General features: G+C 45.2%; 2 protein-coding genes across 3 annotated transcripts; both read left to right on the top strand.

Moving 5' to 3' along the window:
* Nucleotides 1-4535: 4535 nt before the first annotated feature.
* On the top strand, nt 4536-16262 carry LOC124327647 (AT-rich interactive domain-containing protein 5B-like). 2 transcript variants are annotated; one of them, XM_046786637.1, is made up of 9 exons: nt 4536-5293; nt 11278-11521; nt 11796-12026; nt 12095-12210; nt 12288-12450; nt 12519-12669; nt 12730-12856; nt 13019-13387; nt 13800-16262. In XM_046786637.1, the coding sequence occupies exons 1-9, from the start codon at nt 4841-4843 to the stop codon at nt 15687-15689; spliced, it is 3744 nt and encodes a 1247-aa protein (XP_046642593.1). In that variant the 5' UTR covers nt 4536-4840; the 3' UTR covers nt 15690-16262. The 2 variants fall into 2 exon arrangements, with proteins under 2 accessions (XP_046642593.1, XP_046642594.1); XM_046786638.1 differs by lacking the exon at nt 13019-13387 and having other exon boundaries at nt 4537-5293.
* Nucleotides 16263-17795: 1533 nt separating this feature from the next.
* On the top strand, nt 17796-25340 carry LOC124327648 (kinesin-like protein KIF11). The gene is made up of 7 exons (XM_046786639.1): nt 17796-18052; nt 18128-18421; nt 22186-22192; nt 24170-24327; nt 24406-24484; nt 24585-24889; nt 25007-25340. The coding sequence occupies exons 1-7, from the start codon at nt 17985-17987 to the stop codon at nt 25329-25331; spliced, it is 1236 nt and encodes a 411-aa protein (XP_046642595.1). The 5' UTR covers nt 17796-17984; the 3' UTR covers nt 25332-25340.
* Nucleotides 25341-25809: the final 469 nt, after the last annotated feature.

Raw genomic sequence — 25809 nt, 5'->3', positions numbered from 1 at the left:
TTATATAATAACGACTAAAAATACTTTATTTGCGCTAAGGCGATGTTGTACAGCAGCAGCCTTATCGCAGGGCCAAAAGTCAAATCGTGATTTTCACTTTTATTTAAAAAAACGTGAAAAGAAAGATTTTCGCGAAACTTGCTGGGTCATGCTTGGTTTCGGGATTATGCGTAAATCGATGATGCTAAATGCTACTAAGCACTTGCATTCACATTAAGCTGATTTGGATTTGCCAGTGACGACATGTGTAATGCCCATTTTGTAGAATTACGTAAGCAACCTTGATTTATTTCTTTGAAAGGCACTAGAAAACTTTCGCAAACATTTCAATCCGATTCAATTACGCGGAAATTGAAAATCGATTGAACTCCATCTAGCGGCAGAATGACGAACTAGAATTAAAATTTTTGCGAAAGAAAGCAAAAGAAACGAGAAATCTTTCCTTTTGTATCATCATCCTTGAAAAAACTTGTGGCGAAATCTGAAAAATCTGAATTTTAAAATATCTTTTTAAAAATAACTAAATATAGTTCAACGCTCCGACATGTTTATATATAACTCTCATTTCTCGCTGACCGCGTCCAGAGTTCGTTATGAAATTCAACACTCGATCATCATTGTGAGAAATGTATATCTCTTTATGTAAGAGAGCAACAAATAAAAAGATCAATCGATAAATAATCGAACAAGACGATGGAAAAAAGAATGTAAAAATTGGAACCAGAGTGATGTATAGTTACAACTCTGTGTGTGTGTGTGTGCCAGTCGAGTTATTTCAGGACCTTCCCCAGCAAGAGCTATTTCCCCGGTACTTCCAATCGACTGGAAATTCAATCTACTCTCTTATACTCTTTTCTCTATGTGTACCCAACGAAGGGGAAAGGGGGGAGTTGGGAGTTTCATCTTCTAAACCCCCCTCCTCCTTCACTGGGTAGCCCCCACGGGCTGTTTGTGAATGATCAATCAATAAATGGCATGCATATGTTATAAGGTTTTTCTGCAATGTACACAATTAAAACTGTAATAATGAACATTTTTCCTTAGTGTGCCAACAACGAAATATCTTTGACAACAATCGGATCAAGGTCATGTGATATATTTGAAAAACATGCAAAGAAATTATGGCCATGCTCGTACGGGCTTGATTTATGGCGGTGAAGGTCGAATCTCTTCGCGACAATATCAAGGTCGTATATCAAGTCGAAGCTTTTCTCTTTTTCTAACTATACGGCATCCTTTTTTCTAGGAATATAAAAAAGCAGGGTGTATTATACCAGTTGCAAAAGTTTCTTCCATCATTTCTCAATCTACCAGATTCTCCACCAACTTTTATTATATGTACGTTACTAAAATTTTGATACGCAATGTCGACTCAATTGACTATATTCTTTGGAATTTCGTGGATCGATCCGAGTCAATAAATTACAGCCAGAGAGGCACACACACACACACACAGCGTCCAACATTTCCATGTATATACATTTACAACATTTACAGATGGGCGGAGTCTCGGGTAAAACGTAATAACACACGCACGTAGCTGCCTAGCAGGATGGATCGATTCGATCAATATTTCTAATATTTCTATTGATATCTAATATAATAAGTAAGAGAGACGTCGTGTGTGTGTATGTGGATTAGGATCGTCTTACACACCGGGGCGCGTCATCAACCTGTAGCCAATCGCCAGAGTTCATCAACCGGGAAAATAATAATAATAATAATACAAAAAAATCAATGATTCCGATCTCCGTTCTCACCAAAGAGCTTTTTATATATTTTTTTGTGTTTCGTGCTATTTTTTCGCTTGTTCACTTGTGTTATTATATACGGCACGGATGATATGACACAATAGGTTGTTTGGGGAGGGGAGCGATGGGCGTCAGCGCCACCTGTGCGGATTGATTGCAACCAACATCAAACGCGTTACTATTTTTAAAACGGACATAAAAGGTTAAACATCTACTACTGGAGCGACACACACAGAGCAGTTTACACTCGTTACGAATGAACAAATCAAGTTGGATTCATCCGTCGTGGCAATTTGGATGGATAAAATATTTAAAATGAGAGCTACTACGTCTTATAATAAAAAGAAGACGAGCGGATACTAGGAATGCCGTTTCCGAGCTGAGCTGTTGTGTAATCAGATGTGATTGCTCGAGAGAAGAAAGCAAGTGTGACGTCACACAGCACCGGCGGGGCGAGCCAGATGGCGTGTCGATCGTCAATAATAATTTTGTGCATTTTTAATGACGGCCTCTCTTCTGCTGATATCACAAGATTGAAGTAGGTCTCTCTCGCTCGGCATTTTGTGGGAAATATAAATAAATAAAAAGAAGAAGAAATAAAACATTTGCGGAGGGTCATACCCACCACTACCACACTGAGAAAACATAGAAGGGAGGGTCGTTCGTCGTATTGAATTGGATTTCAACGGTTTTTTTATTGAGACCCACGGGAATATAGCATATCACCTGCCGCAGGGGCCGACACTGCCAAAAACCCATTTTGTTTCTTAGAATACTTTCCAATCAAAGTCGATTTCGATTACAGTGGTTCAAGTTTCCTTTTGTTCTTCTTGGCTGTAGAAAACTACCACAGGGGAATGGCAACAAAACAAAATGGTGACGAAATGGGTTAAATGGTATATATCGGTATGACGGTGTGTATAGCGGATATGGCTTGTGTGTGTGTGCACATTAACTCTGGTCAAACTACGCGCCAAACTTGATCGATGCGGTTAATATCGTCCAAAATCTCATTAACTTTATATAGTCGATAACGAAAATTTCATCAGCAGACAAGTTCTGGAATGTTCTATAGTACATATATATTTTGAAATGATTTAAGTTGTACCCCCCCCCCCCCCTCCTCCTCTCGGGAGAGACATATATTAGTTTTTGAAGTTGAATAGCCGCTTGTAGCCAAGTATCCACACATCTACGGTGAGTGTAGTTTGCCACCCTCATCCGAGTGGTGGAGGCCACTCCCTCTTATTAAAAAGGAGAGGTAGAGAAGGGGGGGGGGAAGCACTCTGATTGCATATCTTCAACATTCTCTCTCTGTCCAAAGGAAATATCAGGATAATATTCTGCACGATTTCCAAAGATAATGCCACTTTTTTTTTCTAATACTTAATATTAACTAAAAAAAATAAAAATAAAAATAAAAGACGAAAAAAGGAATAAATTAAATGAGTCTGGGACTAGAGGAGATTTGGGACGCGTGGGGCGCGCTCTCGGTGAGGGAGCGTTTCCTGTTCTCCAATTTCTCCATGTAAATATGTGTGTGTAGTATAGTACAAGTATATATAGCGCAGGCGCCATTTTGTTTTCCACGGCTCCGTTAACAACCAGAAAAAAGGTTTTAAGAGAAAACGGCCAGGCCAGGAAGAAAAAGAAAAAAACATACACACACCTGATTACCTGTTATCATTCCGCTTGCCGTTGCACAATCACGGTCGCACCTGCCTATTGTGACAACACAGAGTCGACAAGATGCGGGCCATCTGGTGATGGATCACGCTCACGAGGTTATATGTATTTGATACAATTTTATTGATTCGCCCCAGTGTGTGGACATGATGCGTGTAGTAATGAATGCTAGCTCCAAGATGGCGCATGGGTCCATGTCAAGCGATAACATTAGGATCATCTTTTTTGTTCTTTATGACGATTTTCCATTGGGTGGAGGGGGAGATTGAATCGCCTCCGGCACTTTTTAAACCCAAAATAAAAATCTCGGAAAAAATTATATGCGAGAGAGAAAGAGAAAACTAACGGAGGAAAATGTATTACAGCCATTTTCTTTTATTATTATTCTCTTTGAAAAAGAAAAAGATTTTAAGCAAATTAGCAGCAAAGGCCGTGACGGACCGCGTGGTCGAGCCAACGGCCGCACCGATTTAAACTCGACTACTACTGTCAAAACCTTTCTTTTCTCTCTGTGCGTTTCGATGCACTCAGTGAAAAACGATTGCAATGACCATTCAATTAGATTCCAATATCATCGGACCAAATAATCAAATATCTCATATCTCTCGTCTTACACAACACGCATGCGAACTTTGTGGCATGACGACAAGGTTCACTCACGTCACGTTTTAATTTTAATTTTTTATTTTTAGTATAAATAAATTCTCATTAAAGTTGAAACCATTAAAAAATATGGCCACCCTCTTTTGTCTGGTGAAGATGGAGGGTGGCAGTCTAAGAACAAAGGAAAAAGTGTGCTACAAGCGAAATTTCAACGAAATAGAATCAGTGGCATTTTGGTAGGGAAATGGCCGACATTTCAATAAAGGTCGGAAACATTCTTTCGAAACATAACAATTGGAGACAAATTAGATGGGTGAGCCAACGGTAGACTTGACGCATAGTGTCATCTCTCTCGATCGCCCCGTTGGGCCCCGCCTTCTCCTCCCTTTGCTCACCCATCGAAAGGCGGAGCATCACCAATACCAAGGCGGAGTCTCAAATCTTCCCCCCTCTTTTTGAACATTTTTCTTTCTTTTCTCTGTAGTATATACCCCCGTGTATGTGTATGTGTGTGTAGATCATCCCCAGTCGAGTCCGGGACTTAAGCCACGCCGGTTACACACGACGCAAGTCACGCCCGTTTTTTTAATATATTTATTAATGAAATCGAATCTACAAATTAAATTTAAAAGAAAAAAAAGAACTAACCAATCGACGAGTTTATCGGTGTGCATGTGATTGTGTGTGGTGTATGTGTGTACGTGTGTGAGTGGGGGAAAAGAAAAGAAAAAGTATTTGTAAAAATCAAAGATGGCTATTATGAACTATTGAAAACAAATTTGGACGTGATTAGTAGAAAAATGGCGGCCATCAAGCACAACGGGTTGAGCCATCAGGGCAGCAGCAGCTGTAGCAGTAATAGTAGTAGCAATGGTAGTAATAATGGTAGCGTGATGGGTGATTGTCATGGCACCACGGATGGAGGAGATTCATCATCTGGATTTGAATGGGTCGGGGCATCATGCGGCCAACATGGGACCTACACCTTGTACAAAGCGGTGAAATTGTCCAGCCAATCATGTCATCGACGTGTCCTGGCATTGGGCGACTTCTTCTTTGTCAAAATGTGGACGGATCAAGAAATCGTCTCGATAGGAGAACTCCAATTATTGTGGGAGGACGAAAAGTTTCCCGTTCACAACAACGGGCATAATCATCATCATCAACCATCTTCTTCATCGCCGCTGGCCAGTCTCAAGCTGTACTTTTTGCCCGAAAACACTCCCGATGGACGACATGAAGAACATGGAGAGGTACCGTAAACTATTGACACGATTCATTTTCCAGGTTAGAAAAAAGAGAAAAACCTGAATTGCTCTGTGTGTGTGATCATTTTTCTCTACTCATTTTTGAGATGTGTATTTGAATGAGGCACATGCATAGAGTTTCCGCACATGCCCAAAGATGGCGCTAATGCCAAACTCTCTCTAAACTACAGTCATTATAAAAAGGAAAAAAATACTGTTTTTTCTTTTAATGTTGGAACATTCTTTTTCAGATGGGGAAAAAGGTTTCAAGGTGAATTCCACCAGTTCACAAGCGGAAGTGTTTCTTCTGACTTTCGAAACGGAATCAATTAACGCCGTTGCCAAATATGAATAGTATTACGGTCATGTGTGTGCTTGCTCAACGCATTTTCTTTCTTTTTTATTCAAGTTGATTTATTGAATTCCTTGTGTTCTTACGTCCATTTTCATCAAAACGACAATTCGTCGAATAATAAAAAATAAGACCCAAGATGGCGCTGCAGATGGAAGGGGGGGGGAATTAAAATATGAAATGCATCTGGCGCTGGCGCAATACAATGGGCCAGCTTTTCTCCCCCCCCCCCCCCCCTCTACTACTAGTAGTTGTCAAACAGCTGTTCTATCGTCGTCAAGTAGCGGGAATCTTGATTGTTTCACATAGGATTATTGATTGACGGGGGGGCCTAAAAGTTTGAAACGACGACTGCGTCATTTTCATTAGTTGCTGATTGGCTTTTCAACCTGACGTCGTCGTCGTCCTTTTGATTAAAGCGAAAATGCGGTTTCCAAGTAAATGATTACGTAATATGAAATCCCGAAATAACTTTGAAGCGCGTGTCGAACCAAGATGGGTGCGGCTTATCAGCTCAGCAACGGCCCCGTTTTTCACAACGACGATCCAATCTAGGCAACTGTAAACATGGCGACGTTTCCTGATTTTTAATCGACTCGGATCCCATCCGTCAATGTCGAACACAACTTTTCATTTTGTTGACATTTTACTCTCTAAACATGCATCATTAACTTTGATTATTTTCTGCAACGACGATTGTTGTTGAACGAGTTAACATCAATTCTTTTGGCGTCAATACTTTTTTCCATATCAATCGATTGATTGGCCTTAGGGCAGGTGGGCTTTCTTATTATGTGCGTCGTCTGCAGCGAATACTAGTCCAAAGTGTAGGGTCTGATGAACGGTTTGAAGTGGTGGAATGGGATTTTTGGGAGAGAGGGGAGAGAGTGAGGGGGGGGGTACAACATATCGTGTTAATAATATGAAGCCCAATGTTTATGGCTTTTTTTTACTTGGCATAGCAACCACAAACTTTTTATTTTTTAAAATTTAATTCCGGAAAATTACAAAAGTTTTGCACAATAAGAGATAGTGAAAATTAATGACGGATCGATTTTGCCTGGCGTATTCAAATCGAACCCCTACAACTTCAGCCAATTGCGCGATCCGACATTTTCTCTCGACTCAAGCTCCTCCCACTATCTGGCATGTGATGTACGCGCGATGGAAACAAATCGAGTTTTTCGCTCCAATATTAACAATTTACAGAGAAGAGAGCAAAGTTCGGATATTCGATACGAAAATAGGTCATTTTCAAAACAACAATGTCTCATTTATTATGAACAAACATAGCAGCAGCGAAAAACGACGTTTGATAAATTTGAAACCGTTTTTATTTTTTTAAAAGGTTCCTTAAAAGGCTCTTTCACATTTTCTCAAGAGTCTTTCCAGAGTTGCCCAATGGTCGCCCGGAGGGCATTTCCCCCCCCCCTCTCTCGACCTCCAGGCAGGCAGGCGCACACCACACTATCTTATCACCCGACGCTCATTCAATATTTGAAATCAGCTGATGGGGTTTTTCTGTTTTATTTATTCACTTCATTTCGTGTTTTTCCCTCTTGTCGTTAATCCTTGATGAACAAAAGAGTCCCAATTTAATGGCTTTAGTTTCATCCATGTTTACGATGAAAAATGCATAACTTTTCTGGTGAAATCCTTTTCGGCCTTGGCAAGTTGCCATGTTCCATTTTGTATTGGTGGTGGGGGGGGGATAACGGAATTCATCGAAGCTAATTGAATTTCTATGAGAGAATTTACATCCCACCACTCCATTTAGACACACACACACAAGAGCTCTCTAAACCTTAATTGACCTTGGAAGTTTACTCGTGTTGTTGCAACAGATGTTGGAAACAGCAACGGTTCTCTGAGATAATGCTATTATGCGATTACGCTAGTTTGGAAAGGAAGTGGCTTTATTTTTAATCTCCTCGGCGGCCATGACACTCCATACCTTTTTTTCTCTCTCTCACTGCGAAAAAAATAACATTGTCATAATCGGGACAAAATGAATAAATAAAAATGACTCATTTGGCAACATAACTTTTTATTTTTTGAAATCGATCCGGAATATGGCGGCTGTGGTGGGAGCAGCAGCTGTTGTTAAATGAATTACCGCCTGACTGCCCCCTAATAACTGGCTCTCTTCGGATTGGCTCTTCAATCATCGATATGTTACTTGTCTATCGATCTAGGGAAAACGGAGGGGATAACGTTGTAGTGCGCTTTCGATTACACATTTGAAATAAACGACATTTTTTAACGAGCTGTCGTGAGCTGCATCATCTCGAAATGCCGTCGCGCGCGAAATGTTGCGCAAGCATCCAAGAGACATTTACATGATCAGCACTAATGAATAATGGATGACGAATGGGGGTTGGTAGTGGTGGCGCTACTGCAGCTCGATCGATACGTAATTAATTCAATCATCTGATACTCGTACCATCTTAAATAACGTCATTTCTGATAGGCTCTCTTGTCGTCGACATACCTCGAGTTTCATTAAGGTGAAATGAACACAGATAGCAAGTTTGTGTGTGTGTGTCTCTCGCGGAATTCATTCGGCGCCCAGTGTTGGATTCGAAACACCAGGCGCCGGCCCAACTTCCGTGCGCGGCCCAGTTGGACACGCCCCTCGACTACGATTGGCGCGTAGTGTATTTTAGAAAAAAAGAATATTGTCGTTAAAATATTGGTAAACGCGCACACACACACACACGATTCTCTCCCAAAGTCTCGGGGACATATATATTTTTGTAATCTTTTTTGGGCAATCTTTTCCCCTCCCCCCTTTCTATACAAGTGAACTTTGAAACTTAACTTACCAACGACCCTTTAATGACCTTGAAATGAATTCCACGCTCAGCAAATCCGACTTGCATTGCAAAGTGGGTCAATTGCGAGTGGCACCGATTTCACGGAATGTCGTCAGATGAAATTGACCCTTTGAACTTTTATTTATTTATTTTGCATCGATTTCCTACTGTATCGATACGTTCAAGAGAGAGAGACTATCTCATTAGTTTTCATACGGTCTGGTAATGATTAGCGTATGCCTGGGGTAGAAAATAAAAATAAAAGGGGACAGGATAAACACATAGCCTTATGGCCGGGGGGAGTGAAACTTTGTGTGTGAGTGTTAGACACTAACGCCATCTCTCGAAGCCATGCAATTAGATTCATTTTCGTTTCGACTTTTGTAGTTTTGTGTGTGTCAATCGATTCGAGTTTCAGCGTGTTTCCATTAAATATTGAGATTTGTAATCGATTTGCGCTTGACGCGGGGCATTAAAATGCAGCCATTGCAACGGGGCGCATCCAATTGAAATTAATGAGATTCATACCAGAGAAACTCCGAGGGGATTTTATTGATCTTTACGCAGACACGATTCTCTTATATGAAGAAGAATTATCATACACATGTTCTTCTCTCTCTTTCTCTTTCTCTCGATTATCATTTTCAATTGCGCTTGACGATTGTCACATTTTGGCTGAGAAAAATCCGGATGGACGGAATTTAATAACTTTTGATCCGATCAAATGTTTTTCTTTTATTAAACTGGCAAAACGAGTTGGGTGACGACGCCTGGCGGCTGATTCACAGGAATTGCTGTTGCTCTTTGGTTTTGAAAAGCCCCAACACCATGTAAGGGAAATTTTTAGTACTTGTCTCAAATTGAGTCACTTTCACCCCGGCGAAATTTGCATTCCTCCCAATAAAACAACAACAACCCAAAACTCAAAAACTTGTGTGTGCAGCCGAAACCCAATTTACTGAATTCGAAGGACACATTCTATGAAAGGAAGAAAAAAGGGGGGAGTTGTAAAACAGATCCGTTATTTCCTGGAGATTAAATCACTGCCTTAGGGCCAAGCTTCTTTTCTCTCGTTTTTAAATAAATGTTTCTGGCCGGATGGTGGCGCAGATCCGTTTGGACGCATCTTTGATCATTGAATAATAGAGAAAATGACGGAACAAATGTTATTTATTTTTCAACTAAAAGAAAAACCGCGCCCTTGGTCGTCCAAGCACACATGTTAATTGCTCGTCGTGTTGTACTGTGGAAGGGGGGGGGGGAGCACCTGGCCCCGGGTCTCTTTTGGGGCGGAAAAGAGAACGTGTATTTTTATGACGGTCGAAAATGTACATTTTTTAATAGTAAATAGAGCCTTGTTGGCCCTGAGGGCTAAAATTTCCGTCTTGATTTAAGTTTGACTGGCTTTGCCACCTAGCGTCGAGCGTTCAAGTTGCGTGGATACAAAAAACTAATCGATATGATCCAAGAAGCGTCATCGTTTACGAGTTCCACTATCTCAAACTCTACACACACACACACACACTCTTTTAACTTTTAATGCGCCTCTTGATTAAATAGCCACGGTTCAACATTCGGTGCAACGAGTTGTAAAAATTCGCCGACTTGGTGTTTGGCCATCTAGTGGCTGATGGCAACATTATCAGGGGTAGATGATGATTAAGTTGGCATTATTTTGCATGACAGTGTTATCGATCATGTTGATCGCATTGAATAACTGAGGAGAAAGCAAAGTTTCCTTCTTCAAACTTTGGATCCATCACTTGTGACTAGCGTGACCGCTGTAAATCTTGATTAAGAAGGAGATTGGCTCTAAAGTTGTAATGAGAGGAAAAACGAGGATCGCAATGACGGATGATGGACCTCATTGATTGGACCTTCCGCCATGGATCTCCCCTCTCCATGGATCGATCTTTGGATCCAACAACTACTGTGTATGTGTGTGTGTGTGTGTGTATATATATATATATATATACTTGCCATAAATAAGAAAAGCCCTTTAGTGGTATTCGAAGCACGCACAGCCCTTTACAGGGCTCTCCAAGAACCTCTTTTTTTTTCATCCTATCGTCGAGCTTCTCATCTCGTTTTATCGCGCACATATGAAATACACGACCAACGACGACGACGACGACGACGATCGATGAATCGACCATCCATAAAGAGCTTTGGCAATTGATTATTCTCAAAAATAAAAGAATTATTATTAGGGTCGTCATGAGATAACCTTCATTATCATACGCTGGCTGGCGGACTTTTCTCTTTTTGTTATCTGTGTGTTGTTGTGTAGGTTATACAATGATGATAACAGCATTAGCGATATTTTTTTAAGTCGATTGCTCTATTATCCGGATCACAATTTTTGGCTGGCACAATTTCCATGATTGCCTTTTGAATAGAGTACCTATTATCGATCTCAGTTACTCTGGCAACCGAGCATTAAACTATGTAGACTACGCAATATGTATACAGGCAGCCTTGGAATGTTGTGCGAGTCTTGGTGCCATTTTTGTTTTGTTGCTTTTCGAATTAATGAGGTGAAATGAATAAGCAACAACTCCCGCCACGGTGGTTAAATATCTCGCATTTCAAAATAAACGACAATGATTCCCATCAGAAAGGAAATGGTGTTGAATTTCGATCCGGTTCCAGTACATGACAGATTTCCATCTTGACCTCATTATGTTCACGATTTTTTAAACGACCGTGAGCTTCAACTTTCTTTTGTCACGACCGGTTGGATTCTCACGACACCTAGCGATTGATTTAACTCGACAAAAACAAATTATTAATTTTTCTTTTCTGGGAATATATTTTTTCAGGATGAGGTGGTTTCCATCTCGGAAAAGGTCGTTTTGAAAGTTTCCGATTTGGCGACATGGCTGGTGGACGACGTCAAATGGGAGAAGGGCTTGCCTTCCGTCTGGGAGCGCCACTGCCCTACTCCGCCGCCGTCTCCACCGGATTCGCCCGACGAGGCAGATTCGACGGAGGCCATTCCGGCTGCTGGATCCAACATCGGCGTGCTGGACATGCGCGACGTCATCAAGGAGAAACAAGCCATCGGTGAGAAGAAGTTTATATGTTGATTTTGTAGTCGAGTCAACTTTGAATTTGCCGTAATTGTGGAAAAGTGAACTTTGTTCCGTCAACAAACTTCATTGAACCCAATTAAGCAAGAATTCTACTCTACCAAGTTGTACTTGCCCAACTTTTAGTTTTAACGAACTTGATATTGATTTTCCACTTTTCGTGGTTTAATTAAACACGAATGTTTAATAACTTTGATATATATTGATAACTTTGACTTATTATTTTTAACATATTTTTCTTTTAAAAGGTGACGCCAGTTCGTCCAACGTTCTAGTATTGAGTTATCCGGCTTACTGTCGCTATCGGTCGACATTAAAGCGGCTGGAAGGGCACAACCAGACGGATTACATGCGCCAAGCTGTGGTCGAAGCCATTGGCGGACGGGCAGCTCCGTCTCCAAACACTCGCGTCGTCTTTTGTAAAGATACTTTTGACTACCCAGAACTCGAGGACCATGAACTTTTGTGCAATCATCTCGGTAATTAATGACGGCACGGCACTAGCACTCAATCGAGCGCTGTTATATCATTTTATCATTTGTTCTAGCACCCAAATGGAAGGGCCGCCCGAAAAAAATGCGCAGCAAAAAGAGAAGCCATTCGCCCGGATCAGAATCCAACGAGTCGGAATCATCCGTCAGCACCGTCACTTCATCATCCAGGGTTAGTAAAAAAAGAAAAATAATAATAGAAATATTTAATCGGATTAATTCAATTGAAATATCTTTTGTTTTAAATAGAGCAAAGATTCCCCCATGAAGCCCGGAATTCGTAATGTTCCTGCTCCTTACCGAGCTGGTGATCGACCCAAGGGAGAGCAAGTATTCATGCAGAAACTGCACAAATTCATGGCTGGACAAGGGACGCCTATTGGCCGATTGCCCAGTTTAGGATTCAAACAACGTATTATTATCATTTTGAGATATCCTTTGGAAAATGTCTAATCAATATCTGTTTGCTTAATTTCGCAGTGGATTTATTCCTTTTTTACACAAAAGTTCAACGCGCGGGCGGCTATGAAGCAGCCGTGGCCAATAAACAATGGAAAGGGATTTACATCGAGCTGGGCGGACATCCCAGCAATACCAGCGCCGCCACTTGCACCCGACGTCACTATGAAAAGTAAAACGACAACCCCAAAAAACCAATATAATAAAAAAGCTTTAACCGTCATTGACGTAGGTTGTTGTTGCCGTATGAACGACATGCCATGTCACTGGCGGCGGAAGAATCCACAATGGCCAGCACTTCCGTCGCTACTCCGCCAAAGAAGCGCAAAATTTCTGATGTTTCTGATCTGCCATTCGAGGTAAATAAAATTAACATTTTCAAACATCGACGTAAAAGAAAAGAAACAAGGAAAAAAAAGGAGAGAAAAATAGGTCAATTGCATTCGATGGAATTAAAAATGTGAAAAGAGAGAAAGTTGTATGACGTCACGATGGTAAACTGTCTTAATGCACTTGAATAGCTCGCGGCAGCGCCGGTAGAGCACGTTGAAGATGAGGAGGACAAGAACCAACAGCCGCCATCTAACGGTGGTGGTGGTACGGATGTAGGACGGATGGATCGGTTGCGGATCGTCGAAAGTTGCCTACCGCCCTCGGCGGAAGAGACCTCTAAATCACCAAAGATTGTCGAGAGTTCATTACCAGGTTCCGTTATTGTCCGACATCCACAACCGCCACCACCGCCGCCTCCGGAAGCACCTGATGATGGTGTCCATTCCGAGCCGGAAATCATGATTCTGTCGCATCCTCCTACAACGTCTCAACCTATCGCCAAAGTGGCTGTGCGGAGTGACTTGACTCGTCCAGCCGACGACTCCCTCTCTTCAGAGGTCAGATAGGCTCCCGTGTCATTTTTTAAAAACAAATTCCTGGGCAAATTTTATTTTTTGTTTCGGTTTTTTTGTTTTTGGATTCCGGAAGCCCGGAAATCTTGAGCTTTGGTGTGCTTGTATATATGACCTTTCCCGTCCGAGACCACGTTTTTTGGTTGTTCATGTATAATATGAACAGAAACTTATTTTTGGTGTGGACATTATTCACCCTGGGGATATTGCTTGTTAATATCGCTTTTCGGATTTCTGTCTCTGTGTGCGTGTGCTTGTCTGCACCCTGATCCTATCCGTCCGATTTCTAGGTGTTTTTTAGTTACACAAACTTGCTTGGGGCGCTTTTTTGTGGTTTAACAGCCGGAAGTGAATAATCATCTAACATAATTTACTTTTTATTCCTTGCCAAAAATAGGTACCAACGGAGATGAAGGAACGTTTGAAAGCGATGACTGAATCGTCTAGTTTGAATCTGGCTGGATTGATGGCGGCTGGCGATCCAGCAAATTTGTTGGCCGCCGTAGCAGCAGCGGCAGCTACCGGCGATGCAAAGCAACTTTCGGCACTTGGAGATTTGGCTCGATACGCACAGCAGTTGGATTCTTCGGGATCAAAAATGAATCGCATCAAAGAATCTAAAATCCATTCGGGAAGTAGTGAAGTGACCAAAGACGGAGACATCCGCCGACCGTCGGTTATTCAAAAGATTGTGGTCGATAGTCCAAAGGCAAACAAGGGCGGACAGCAGCCGACTGGTTCGTCGGCGCAAGGAGCCGGATTGGGACCACCACCACCAGCTCATAGTCAGAAGCCCATCACTCTGCCCAGCATTCCGGCCGGAGAGGTTCCGGCTTCGGAGCAGCTGCGCCAGTGGTACGCACAGATGCTTTCGGATAAAGCCACGGGCGGCAATCCTTTACCAGCAAGCGCTGCCGCTATGCTGGAATTGACTTTGAGACCACCCGCTCCAGCCGCAGCTACTCCGTCCATCTTTGTTCCATCCCGTCGCATCTACGTCGATCCCAATTTGGACATAAAAAGAAATCGAACCACGACAAACAACACTCTTCCCGCTGGATCTTCGTCTGCCATTCCGGCTGCTCACTCTAAACCAGCACCTGCAATCAATAACAACAAGATTCCTCCGGCTGTCAACTCCGGACCACCTCCGCTGCAAAACATCACCCCACCTCGACCTGCTCCACCTCCGCCAGCACCAACCCAGGCCAACCATTCGCTATCTCGCTGTTCTATGCCGACATCTCAACAAGTCCCCCCGGCACGATCCTCCGCCATTCCACTGGTTGACTTGACTAGCCGGTCCATTAACAATATGAAACAGGAAGATCATCATTCCAGCAGAAAAGGACAGCAGCCGTTTCCCGCTCATTCTTCCAGCCACATTGAAGTCAATGGAAAACCTTTGCTGGATTTGAGCGGCCACCAACAAAATAAACTTCCAGGTCTATCTAAACAATGGAACAACTCACCTCGATCCGGCGATGTATCGATTAGCCTCAACGTCAAAATCGATGGCAGCGGCGCTGAGGGTAAAATATCCAGCGGAGCCGGAAGTAGTTCAAACTCACAACGCCACTCTGTTTCGGTTGTTCCTCTCGTCAAAGAAGAGACAAGTTCAAACTCTCGGCACCGGAAAGAAAAAGAGATGATGCGGATGGATCGTGTTTCAGTTACTCCGCAACAACAGCAACAACAACAACAACCACAGACACAAAGTTATCCACGAATGGTTGATAGTTTAGTGACCATGAATGCCTCGTCATCGAGTGGAGCCTCATCAATGACCAAATCCGGACCAACAATGACGTCGTCGCATTACGGCGGATCGTCATCGTCTTCCGGGGCCAGTAAACCGACCACATCCAGTTCGTCAGCCGGCCTTCACGCTGGCTATCCGCCGTTACTGGATCCGGCACTCGCATCCTACTATTCATCGCTGTACTCGTCGCACATGTACAGCCTTCCAGTAGGCGCCGGAGCTTTTATGGCCGCTGCAGCCGCTGCAGGTCCCCCACAGCTTCACCATCCGCCGACGTCGTCCGCCATGTTTCATCATCATCACCACCAGCAGATGATGCAGTCAAGTGCGGCGGCCGAAGTAACAGCTCAAGCCTATAAAGATATGATCCAGCGCGGGTATCCACCAGCCTTGGCTCCGGTACTTCCTCCCGGATTAAGTGGTTTGCCTGGATTAAGTTCGCTAGGATCTTACGCCTCCATGTACTCTTCGATGGGAGGAGGCAAAGATCCCACTCCGCCCGAACGTTCTCTCCCGAAATCATGAAAGAGAAAATTTGAAATTTGATGACAATTTTGACAAAATATTTGAAATTTGTTTTCATTCTTATGTGTGTGTGTATGCTTGAGTATGCGTGTGTGTGTGCGCGCGTGTCAACGATTTTATGTTTCAGTTTGTAAATGGATAGGAGCTTTTACGTTTGGAGGCGACCAATGTAATCAATTTGAGAAAATGTATTGGCCTCGACTGATGTGGTTGACGATGGCGTGAAATCCATTCAGTCTAGAGCGTTTTCTTTCTCCAAAATGCTGTTCATTTTACATAGTGTTGTCTCTCAAGAGCTTCGTCGATTGAGACGAAACATCTTGTGTCACAGAATCGTTTGGCAATTATTTTGTATATAAAAACATTTCCCTTCCACCACTCTCTTTCGATTGTACGTTACAGCGTCGTTTCTCATCATTCTTATTCTATTTTGCGTTTTTTTTTTCTTTCTTCCCTGTCCTTCCATTACCTCATTTCGTGTGTCATGTTGATGCCTGACTGGCCGTCTCTTTGAGTGTATCCCAGCGAAGAAAACGTGATGTACTCTCGCAAGTACACTGCATTATATTTCTACGATTATGACAATTATTTCTTTATCGGCACATAGCGCCAACTAATTATGAATGAATGAAGGTCTGTTACGCGAGGGACATATTTCGGTCGGAACTGAAACCATCTCTTAGAACAATGCAAAACTTCAATCAAGGAGGATGTGAAAATATTGAGAAGTTATGCGATTTCCTTGAGTATTTTTGGCGATGATACAACTACCTCGACGTTGTAATTTATATCAAAGTAGGCTACCTTTCCAAAGGCTGGAAATAAAAAAAACTCTTTTCAGAAGAAGACGATCCAAGACTCATGATTAAAGATTTCAAAATACTTCAATCCGAGCCGAAAGAGAGAAAAGAAGAAACGAACAATTTGAATTAGGGAAATAAAGAAATGGAGAATGGCTACGTGAAAACTTTGTTGCGATTGCGGGCCCTGTAAAGATATCAAGGAAGAGATTCAAGAATCATCAATCCTTGAAAGAAATGCTGATTCTTAAAGGATTCTAGTGGTGATACGTTCTAGTGTCTACATGCCTCTGCAAACCCTCTGTCGGCAATCCGTCCGAACTAAATCCTTATGGGAGATAAGAAATCCGAATCCGGATTCTTCACTTTACGTACCCCTGGACTAGTCTCCTCTTATTTTGCTCGTCGCTGTTGCAATAATTTTAACAATTTATTTTTTAATTATACCTTCTTGTCGGCAAGAAAATTTACTATCGAATGGTGTAATTTATTTCATTTTTGTTCCATCCAATTATCCACTTTTGGGGCTTCGAGTGGCTAGAAGAAATACAACTCACGCGACACCCTCTCGAGAGCCGTTCATACTCACCGACGTTAAATATTTTATTTACAGGCCAGTTATATTTTTTAATATTGTTATTTAAAGGTGTTTTCATCATGTGTCGTCGCAAAATATCAAATCAATATTTTTGCAAAATGATTTTTCATTTTTCTCTGTTGTGCTAGGCAGGCGACCGCCATTAAGGTCGGTTCCTTACTCTCTGCGATTCACCCAAAAATGAATTTCGTTAGACTTAAATATTTCACTTTGTAATTGCAATATTCCCACATTTTATTTGCACCACGTGATGGCCAGAAATTTACTAAACAAATCGACTCTTATTTTTGTTTCCAAATCAATGTTTCATACCTATTAAATGAATTGTGTTGTTTGTTCCAGGTTAAATAGCCCTGAAAAAGCTGCACTTTTGATTTTTTTCCCTCCATCATTCCTCTTTTATTTTTCTTAATTTTTAAAAAGATTTACATTGAATATTGTTTGATCAGATCGGATCAGATTTTACCCATTTATAATTATGACGACATGTACATGTTTTGCTATTTTTAAACTGTGTAGGGTACTGGCCCCCATCGCCCCAAAAGGAACAAGCCATTATGACGTCAGTTTCAATCGCCATTTCTTTTTTGGGGGGTTTCAGTTAATTATTTATCGAAGGCATACAATTTAAATTTATGTTTTCATCATTAATGGTTATTATTTGTCAGATTGTGACATTGTCGTTTTTTATCTTCTGATTTTAGGAAATAAAAATTCAGCCTGGTAGGCGCGGCCCTTCCCCGTAGGCCCCCTAGCGGCAGGGGCCAATAGCTCAACCCCTGAATCCGGGGGCCATCTTAATTTTACCCTCAGTCGCCTCGATTAGATGACCGTTGCATAAAGTTCGTCGTAGTCTTTGTTCGATTTAATTAAAATTGCAAGGGTTGTGCTCAGATTATGAGCGAAGCGAAACGCAGAGAAATGTGTGATAAAAATAAGAATATCCAAGTCTTCGTCCGAGTTCGGTAAGGGCGTTTATTTTTCTAACTGTCTTTTTGCAACTCAACATAACGTTATTTTTTTCATGGCAAATTTTCAAGGCCTGTTAGCTCGCAAGAGAAAGCAGCCCGTTCACCCATTGTGGTTAAAACTCCAGCAGGCAACAAGAAAGAAGTGCAGGTGGTTGAGAAGAGTTTGCTAAAAAAATCTTTCAGCTTTGATCGGGTCTTTGGAATAAATTCAAAGCAAATTGAAGTCTACAAAGTTGTTGCCGCTCCATTGGTGAATGATGTGCTTGCAGGCTATAACTGCACTGTATTTGCATATGGACAGACGGGGACAGGCAAAACTTTCACCATGGAGGGTGATAGGCGTGACAAAGTGTCATCTTCAAGGTGTGATGTATTTAATGCGTGGACAGATGGCGCACGAAAGGCTTACGCCAGAGGGCCACGGAGCGAACGGCATTCGAGTCGAGAAGAGAGTGAAGGAAGGTCTTACCGTTCCCGTCTTATGTATTTCGTACACTTGTAGACCAAGAATACAGTGCTTAAACGCAGACTTAACATGGCGCAGTTGGTCTCACGCACCTACGATTGCTAATCACAGTGGTGTACTTTTTCGTGACTCTAGTGAACCCTGCGTTTCCCTGTGTTCCTCGCCTCAGTGTTCGACTTTCGTCCATGCGGCCCATGCACGCCGCCATCTTGCCTTGACGATCGAATCCCCACTCCCACTCTGTCGGAGGCGTCACACATGTGCCGGTCCTCGTACTGTTAGTTGTGTGGCATTTAAGATTGCTTTGAATTCTCTCGACTTATCAACATTTTTTTTCGGCGGTGCGAATCCGACCAACGCATGCGGTTCATGGGCGCCGCCATCTTGGTTTTTGCAGCCCCTCTTTGTGTGTCGGCAGATCAAATTCACGGCATATCAGGCCCCAACTACTTTTCTCGCTGAGTTAATTTTTCAACCCGATTTTTTCTTTTTCTGTGCGACGAGTGTTATTAGTGCCTTATTCGTCAGAGCATTGTTTGTTCCGTATTCCCACGAAGTTCGCTTTCGACCAACAGGTGGCGCAACACACGGTACAAAATCGTCGCTGTGCCTTTCGTACCATCTACGCATCGCATATTCTGCGTGACACAGCATCGCTGAACATAGTGGCCAGTGGGCGGCTGTGATTATACTCGCGCTCCGCTTATGTCCAAACGGAAGCAACATCTCGCTTCTTCACCCATCATCACCCGAGCTCGTCTGCGAGCCACACTCCCAATGGCAGCACCGGCGGCACCAACGGCGGCGGATGCGTTAGCGGCAGCGGCGGCGGCCGGAAACCGGATCGACACCCTGGAGGCTCAATTACTGGCCATTTCTGGTCAACTGCAAACATTGATCACGGCGGCCGGTGGAGGCGCTGGTGGTGGCGGTGGCGGTGGCGCTGGTGGCGGCGGTGGCGGTGGTGGCGGTGGCGGCGGCGGTCTTGTCATTCCGGCAACGCCTCAACGACGGCGGCTGGACACCTCTAACGTGGAAAAACTTCACGGCGATGTCACCATTCCCCTCCTGCGGTCCTGGAGGAACCGTTGGAACGACTTCGCCGAACTAAGCCAGCTGGCAACATACCCTGGGTCGGAGCAGATGGCGGCTTTCCGTATGGCTCTGGACCCAGCCATGCAACAAGTTGTCGAGGTGGCGCTGGGTATACTGCCCACCACGGTCACCACCCCGGATTTGGTACTGGATCGCATCGCCGATTACGTCCGCGCGAAACGTAATATCGCCCTCGACAGAGCCGCCTTCGAAGAACGGCGACAAGGTCCATCGGAAACGTTCGACGATTTTTATATCGCACTCCGCCGCTTAGCTGAAGCGGCAGATTTATGTGCAACCTGTTTCGACACCCGTCTAGTCACGCGCATCATTGCCGGCACGAGAGATGCTGAAACCAAGAAAAAGCTGCTGGCAATGAGCCCATTGCCCGCCCTGCAATCGACAGTCAACATTTGCAGGAGTGAAGAATCCGCACGGGCCAATGAACGATCTTGAAGTGGCCATTCCGGCATATCATTGATCCAGAACAAACGAAATCGCACGAGCGCCCATATGCAAACGAATGCAAATCATGCGGTCACGCAGCGCACTCCACTGGGATGACGTGCCCGGCCATAGGACGCACGTGCCATTCATGCGGTCAACCGGACCATTTTGCTCCAAAGTGCCCTAATCGCGACAGAGGAAAGAGAGGCGGCGGTGGCGGCAACGGCAGCAGTGGTGGCAGCAACGGCAGCGGCGGTGGCAGCAGTAGCGGCGTTGGCGGCGGTTGCGGCAGCGGCGGATCGAAATCGAAAGTCGGTCACATTACTATCGGCAACGTGCAAGCCAACCATCGGCAACGCAGATCCCCCACCATCGCATTGGAGGTTTTGTTGGACGAGAGCGGCTCGTCGGTCGCGACAATCAATGACGCAATCCCCGACCCTGGAGCAGAGGTGAGCGTGGCCGGGCGCGATGTCATGGCGGCTTGAGGTATGACCGAAGCGGACCTATTGCATTCCCCTTTCGAACTGGTCATGGTGGACCGGTCCACTCCACTCCTATCCATCGGGCAGCACGAAATTTCCGTCCGTTATGGCGGCCGGTGTACTCGTATGACGGTGGTGTTTTGCCCGGAAATCCGCGGAATGCTCATCTGCCGTTTGGATTGCGTGAATCTTGCAATCATCCATGCGGATTACCCACTGCCACTGATACCAATTCAGTCCGTGCAGATTTCGCCGACGGAGGATGCAGATAAGCCGACTCAACCAGCAGAGTGGGAATTTCTACGGCACATTCACTTACCCTTGGACCCATCAGCGGAACAGATCGCAGAAATCGAGGCTTTTATCGCAGCAGAATTCGATTCTGTGTTTGACCAGGAAGATGGTTTACGTACAATGGTGGGGCCAGACATGATGGTTCAGTTGCGGGACGATGCAGTGCCGTATTATGTGAACGGCGCCCGACCAATCCCGTTTAGTGATCGTCCGGAAGTAAAGTCCAAGCTGGACCAATTAGTGTCGCAGGGAGTGATCGTGCCAGTGACCGAAGCGTCGGAATGGGCCGCCCCCCTGGTGGTGATTAGGAGTGCCAAGACCGGCAAGATCCGCATCTGTGTCGACCATACCCGGTTAAATAAGTTCGTCCTGCGGCCAACTCACCCTACGCGTACTCCACGTGATGCGGTCGCCGAAATAGACAGCGAGTGCCGATTCTACACCAGCTTCGACGCCGCCAACGGATACTATCAAATTCCCCTCCACCCCTCCTGTCAACATTTAACCACCTTTATGACGCCGTGGGGCCGTTATAAGTTCCTCCGCGCGTCCATGGGCCTCAGTTGCTCGGGTGACGAATACAACAGGAGGGCGGATGTTGCGTTCGCCGCAGTGTCAAATACGGTGCGTGTGGTCGACGATCTGCTTCGCTTTGATCGTACCTTCCCCGAGCACGTGAGGGGAGTGTGTGAAGTTCTCCAAGCGGCACGCGACGCCGGGATCACATTCAGCAAAGAAAAGTTTCGCTTCGCCCAAAATCGTGTGTCGTGGGTCGGATACGAGATCAAGCACGGCGGAGTTACCATCGAGGAGGCCAAGTTAAAGGCCCTGTCTCAATTTCCCCGGCCGACTTATATTTCGGAATTACGGTCATTCATGGGCTTGGTGGAGCAACTTGCCGGATTTTCGACGGAAGTGGCAGCGGCGAAGGAACCCCTTCGACCTCTTCTTAGCACCCGCAACCCGTACGTGTGGACGCCAGACCATGACCGAGCATTTGCCGCCGTTAAGTTGGCTTTAATCTCCCCGCCCGTGGTGGTCCATTTCGAACCAGACCGTGAAACGGTCATCCAAGTCGACGCCTCACGCAAGAATGGAATGGGGTATGCGTTAATGCAGCGACACGACGGAGGCTGGCGTCTGGTGGATGCCAATTCCCGTTGGTGCTCCGACGTCGAGTCACGATACGCCATCGTGGAGCTGGAGCTGGCCGCAGTCGAGTGGGCGATCCGAAAGTGCCGCTTATACCTATCCGGTCTACCAAATTCCACCCTGATGGTGGATCATCAGGCCCTCGTAGCAATCTTAGATAAGTATACCCTGGATGCTATAGACAATCCCAAGATACAGCGTCTGAAAGAGCGACTGTCGCCCTATTCTTTCACAACCGTTTGGAGAAAGGGGAAGGAGCATGCCATTCCGGACGCCTTATCACGGGCCCCAGTCAACGACCCTGCGCCGGAAGATGAACGTGTTGGCGCAGACCTTGATTTTTCCGTCCGAAACGTGGTGATTCAGTCGATCGCGGCTGTATGCAACTCTGAAGACGAATCGGCCCCGCCGGATCATTTGCCGGACGCTTTGCTGGCCGATCTACGATCCACCGCCGTGGCAGACGCGGACTACACGGCTCTAGTGGCGGCAGTCGAATCAGATTTCGGCACGGACCGTGCCCGCGTGACGAACTACATACGTCAGTTTTGGTCCATTCGTCATCAACTGTCTACGGAAGACGGCCTTGTCCTCTTTGGATCCCGCATCGTGGTGCCGTTCTCATCTCGCCGTAATATTCTCCAAAAACTTCACGCCGCCCACCAGGGCATCGTCCGGACAAAACGACGGGCCCAGCAGACGGTATATTGGCCGGGAATATCAAACGACGTCACGATGCTCGTCGAACGCTGCTCCAAGTGCCAGGAGAGGCGGCCGAGCCAGTGCCAGGAGCCACTGATGTCAGACCCGCCACCGACATTCGTATTTGAAGACGTTTCGGCCGACTTATTCCAGCACGGAAACCTCCATGTGCTGGTATACGCGGACAGATTATCGGGTTGGCCGGTAGTCCACCAGTGGCGACGCGATCCCACCGCGCGAGAAGTAGTCCAGGCAGTCGTGCACAATTTCGTCGAGCTGGGCGTGCCCATGCGATTCCGCTCGGATAATGGACCTCAATTCGATGCTGGAGTCTTCCAAGAGACACTGAAACGTTGGGGCGTGGCGTGGGGTAACTCTACCCCTCATTACCCCCAGAGCAACGGCCATGCGGAGGCAGCAGTGAAGGCGATAAAAGAATTAGTGGCGAAGACCGGAGACTTATCATCGGAAGAATTTCTCGCGGGGCTAATGGAGTTTCGGAACACCCCCCACGAGAGCGGTGCATCGCCGGCACAAATTTTATTCGGCCACCAACTCCGCTCAATCGTCCCGGCGCATCGATTATCCTACGCTCCCGAATGGCAGGACGCCATGATAGCACGGGAGCGACAGGCGGCGGCAGCTGCCGAAACTAAACTTCGGTACGATGCTCATACCCGCCCATTGTCACCCCTTCGGATCGGCACACAGGTACGAATCCAAGACCCGGATTCCAAGCTTTGGACTCATGTGGGCGTCATCGTGGCGGTCGGCCGCTACCGCTCCTACCGAATCAAATTTGCTAGTGGAAGCGTCCTGTGGCGCAATCGGCGGTTCCTCCGCCCCTTGGTCCCGGCGGAAGAAGAGACAACGGCGACGATCGACCGAATCAACCCATCGGCAGACGGCAGCGTGCCCACGGTATTGGACGTCATCGTTCCCCCCGCACCAACCCGACAACCTCCCATCGTTCCGGCGCCGGACGGCCCCCGCCGTGGAACTCGCGTTCGGAAGCAAAGGGTCATCACATCTGTGTAATTTATTTCATGTCGTACAACCATTCCCGTCTGATCATTTGTACTCGTTGATATGCAATTGTCCCCAATTTGCCCCAAAGTGTTGGAAAAATCGGTTTCCCATTGGCTGTATTCATGGAACAATCGTTCTATTTGTTTGTTCCGTTTGTTTGTACCGAGCGAGGGCTCGGGAGGAGTTGTGATGTATTTAATGCGTGGACAGATGGCGCACGAAAGGCTTACGCCAGAGGGCCACGGAGCGAACGGCATTCGATTCGAGAAGAGAGTGAAGGAAGGTCTTACCGTTCCCGTCTTATGTATTTCGTACACTTGTAGACCAAGAATACAGTGCTTAAACGCAGACTTAACACAAGGGAGATAGTAAGTTTTTCGAAAACAGAACTTGTTCATGGTTAAGACTTTGTTTTCAATTTTGGTTTGTTAACTCATTTAAGACTCCTATGCTGGAATAATTCCTAGAACACTGTCAGATCTGTTTGATGAATTGAGGATTCAAGAAGTTGAGTGTACAGTTCGTGTTTCATTTATTGAAATTTCCAATGAAGACATCTACGATTTGCTGTCTGGAACTGATGACACTACCAAACTTTGGTGAGTCATTCATTACATTATCCTAATCATTTTTGTGACCGTTTAGTAAAAACACATTTGTCTTTCAATTTGTTAAAGCTTGTATGATGACACAACCAAGAAGGGCTCAGTCATTATCCGAGGCATGGAGGAGGTAACTGTGCACAACATAAACGAAGTGAGTTTTTCCTGGTTTCTATTGTCTTCCATTTCAACATTTTAAGGCTGCTTTAAGTCTGTTGTTTACCATCTGTTATTTCATGGTTATTTATCTTAAGGTTTACAGTATTTTGGCTAAAGGCTCGCTCAAGCGTCAAAAAGCAGCCACGCTAATGAATGCCCATTCGAGTCGCTCGCATACCATCTTCTCCATCACTGTTCACATCAAGGAGAACAACGACGGCGAGGAGCTCATGAAGATTGGCAAACTGAACCTGGTCGATTTGGTCGGGAGTGAGAACATTGGTCGATCTGGGGCCGTTGAACGCCGAGCTCGTGTAGCCGGCAATATCAATCAATCGTTGCTGACACTTGGTCGTGTTATCACTTCCCTCGTCGAGCGTGATCCACACATCCCATACAGGTACATAATTTAAACGGAATGATTCGACTGTGCCCTACGGCAACAAAAATGGATGCGTCATTCAACGCGTTAATAACGTTATAATGGAAATGTTTTTCTTCTCTTGGAATCATTTAGAGAGTCGAAACTGACACACTTGCTTCAGGACTCTCTGGGCGGCCGAACTAAAACGTCTATCATCGCTACTATCTCGCCAGCGGCCGCCGACCTGGAGGAGACTCTATCAACCCTCGACTACGCCCACCGAGCCAAGAACATCACCAACCGACCCGAGGTCAATCAGAAGCTCACGAAAAAGGCCCTACTCGAGGTAAATCATCGCATACTTGAGTGCGCGGAATCCTATCAGCTTTCTCCTCCGCCCTCATCCGACTTGTCTCGAAATATCCTGGCCGGTGTTAACGACCTATCCCACACTACTTACTGCCGCTGCTTGGCTTGACTAATGACATGGGCCTTTCCACACACACACACACACACGCAACCATTTGTATTTAAAGTTGGTGGTGGTGGATGTTATTAGGAGTCCGTATAGAGCAGTTTAGGCACCGTCCCTTACCAAAAGGGAGAGAAAGACCACACAATCAAATGCTGAGTCATTCCTTTTTTCCCTTCTGTAATGTGTTGCAACCCTGCGCCCTTCCGTCTTCTCCCCCACAGCTTCATTTCCCCCCTCAGTCGCCATTTAGTTGTCTAACTGCGAGGTCCTCTCCTCGCTCGACTCACCTCAATACATTGGCGTGTTCAAAGACCCCGCTTGTTTTGTCACGTCATTATACCTTCGAGATTCCAAAGTTATTTTTTCTCACTGGAAGGTACCGAATAGGAAGAAAATCGATTTTTTTAATGTTTTTTCTTTGGGGTTCCTGGTATGTCTGCATGGGGTGTTTATGGGAGGAGGGCTCTGTTGTTGGCACTTG

This window comes from Daphnia pulicaria, chromosome 2 (genome assembly GCF_021234035.1).
Source record: "Daphnia pulicaria isolate SC F1-1A chromosome 2, SC_F0-13Bv2, whole genome shotgun sequence".
Classification (NCBI taxonomy): Eukaryota; Metazoa; Arthropoda; class Branchiopoda; order Diplostraca; family Daphniidae; genus Daphnia; species Daphnia pulicaria.
The sequence above is the reverse complement of the archived record's forward strand: the minus strand, read 5'-3'. Positions and strand labels throughout refer to the sequence as shown.

Bases quoted from the DNA above. Each gene is read 5' to 3' on its own strand.
- LOC124327647 (XM_046786637.1), top strand. From the start codon at position 4,841: ATGGCGGCCATCAAGCACAACGGGTTGAGCCATCAGGGCAGCAGCAGC. The intron at 12,027-12,094 runs GTAATTAATGAC...CATTTGTTCTAG, and splicing joins ACTTTTGTGCAATCATCTCG to CACCCAAATGGAAGGGCCGC. The intron at 12,451-12,518 runs GTATTATTATCA...TTAATTTCGCAG, and splicing joins CAGTTTAGGATTCAAACAAC to TGGATTTATTCCTTTTTTAC.
- LOC124327648 (XM_046786639.1), top strand. From the start codon at position 17,985: ATGAGCGAAGCGAAACGCAGAGAAATGTGTGATAAAAATAAGAATATC. The intron at 18,053-18,127 runs GTAAGGGCGTTT...CAAATTTTCAAG, and splicing joins CAAGTCTTCGTCCGAGTTCG to GCCTGTTAGCTCGCAAGAGA. The intron at 24,485-24,584 runs GTGAGTTTTTCC...ATTTATCTTAAG, and splicing joins CTGTGCACAACATAAACGAA to GTTTACAGTATTTTGGCTAA.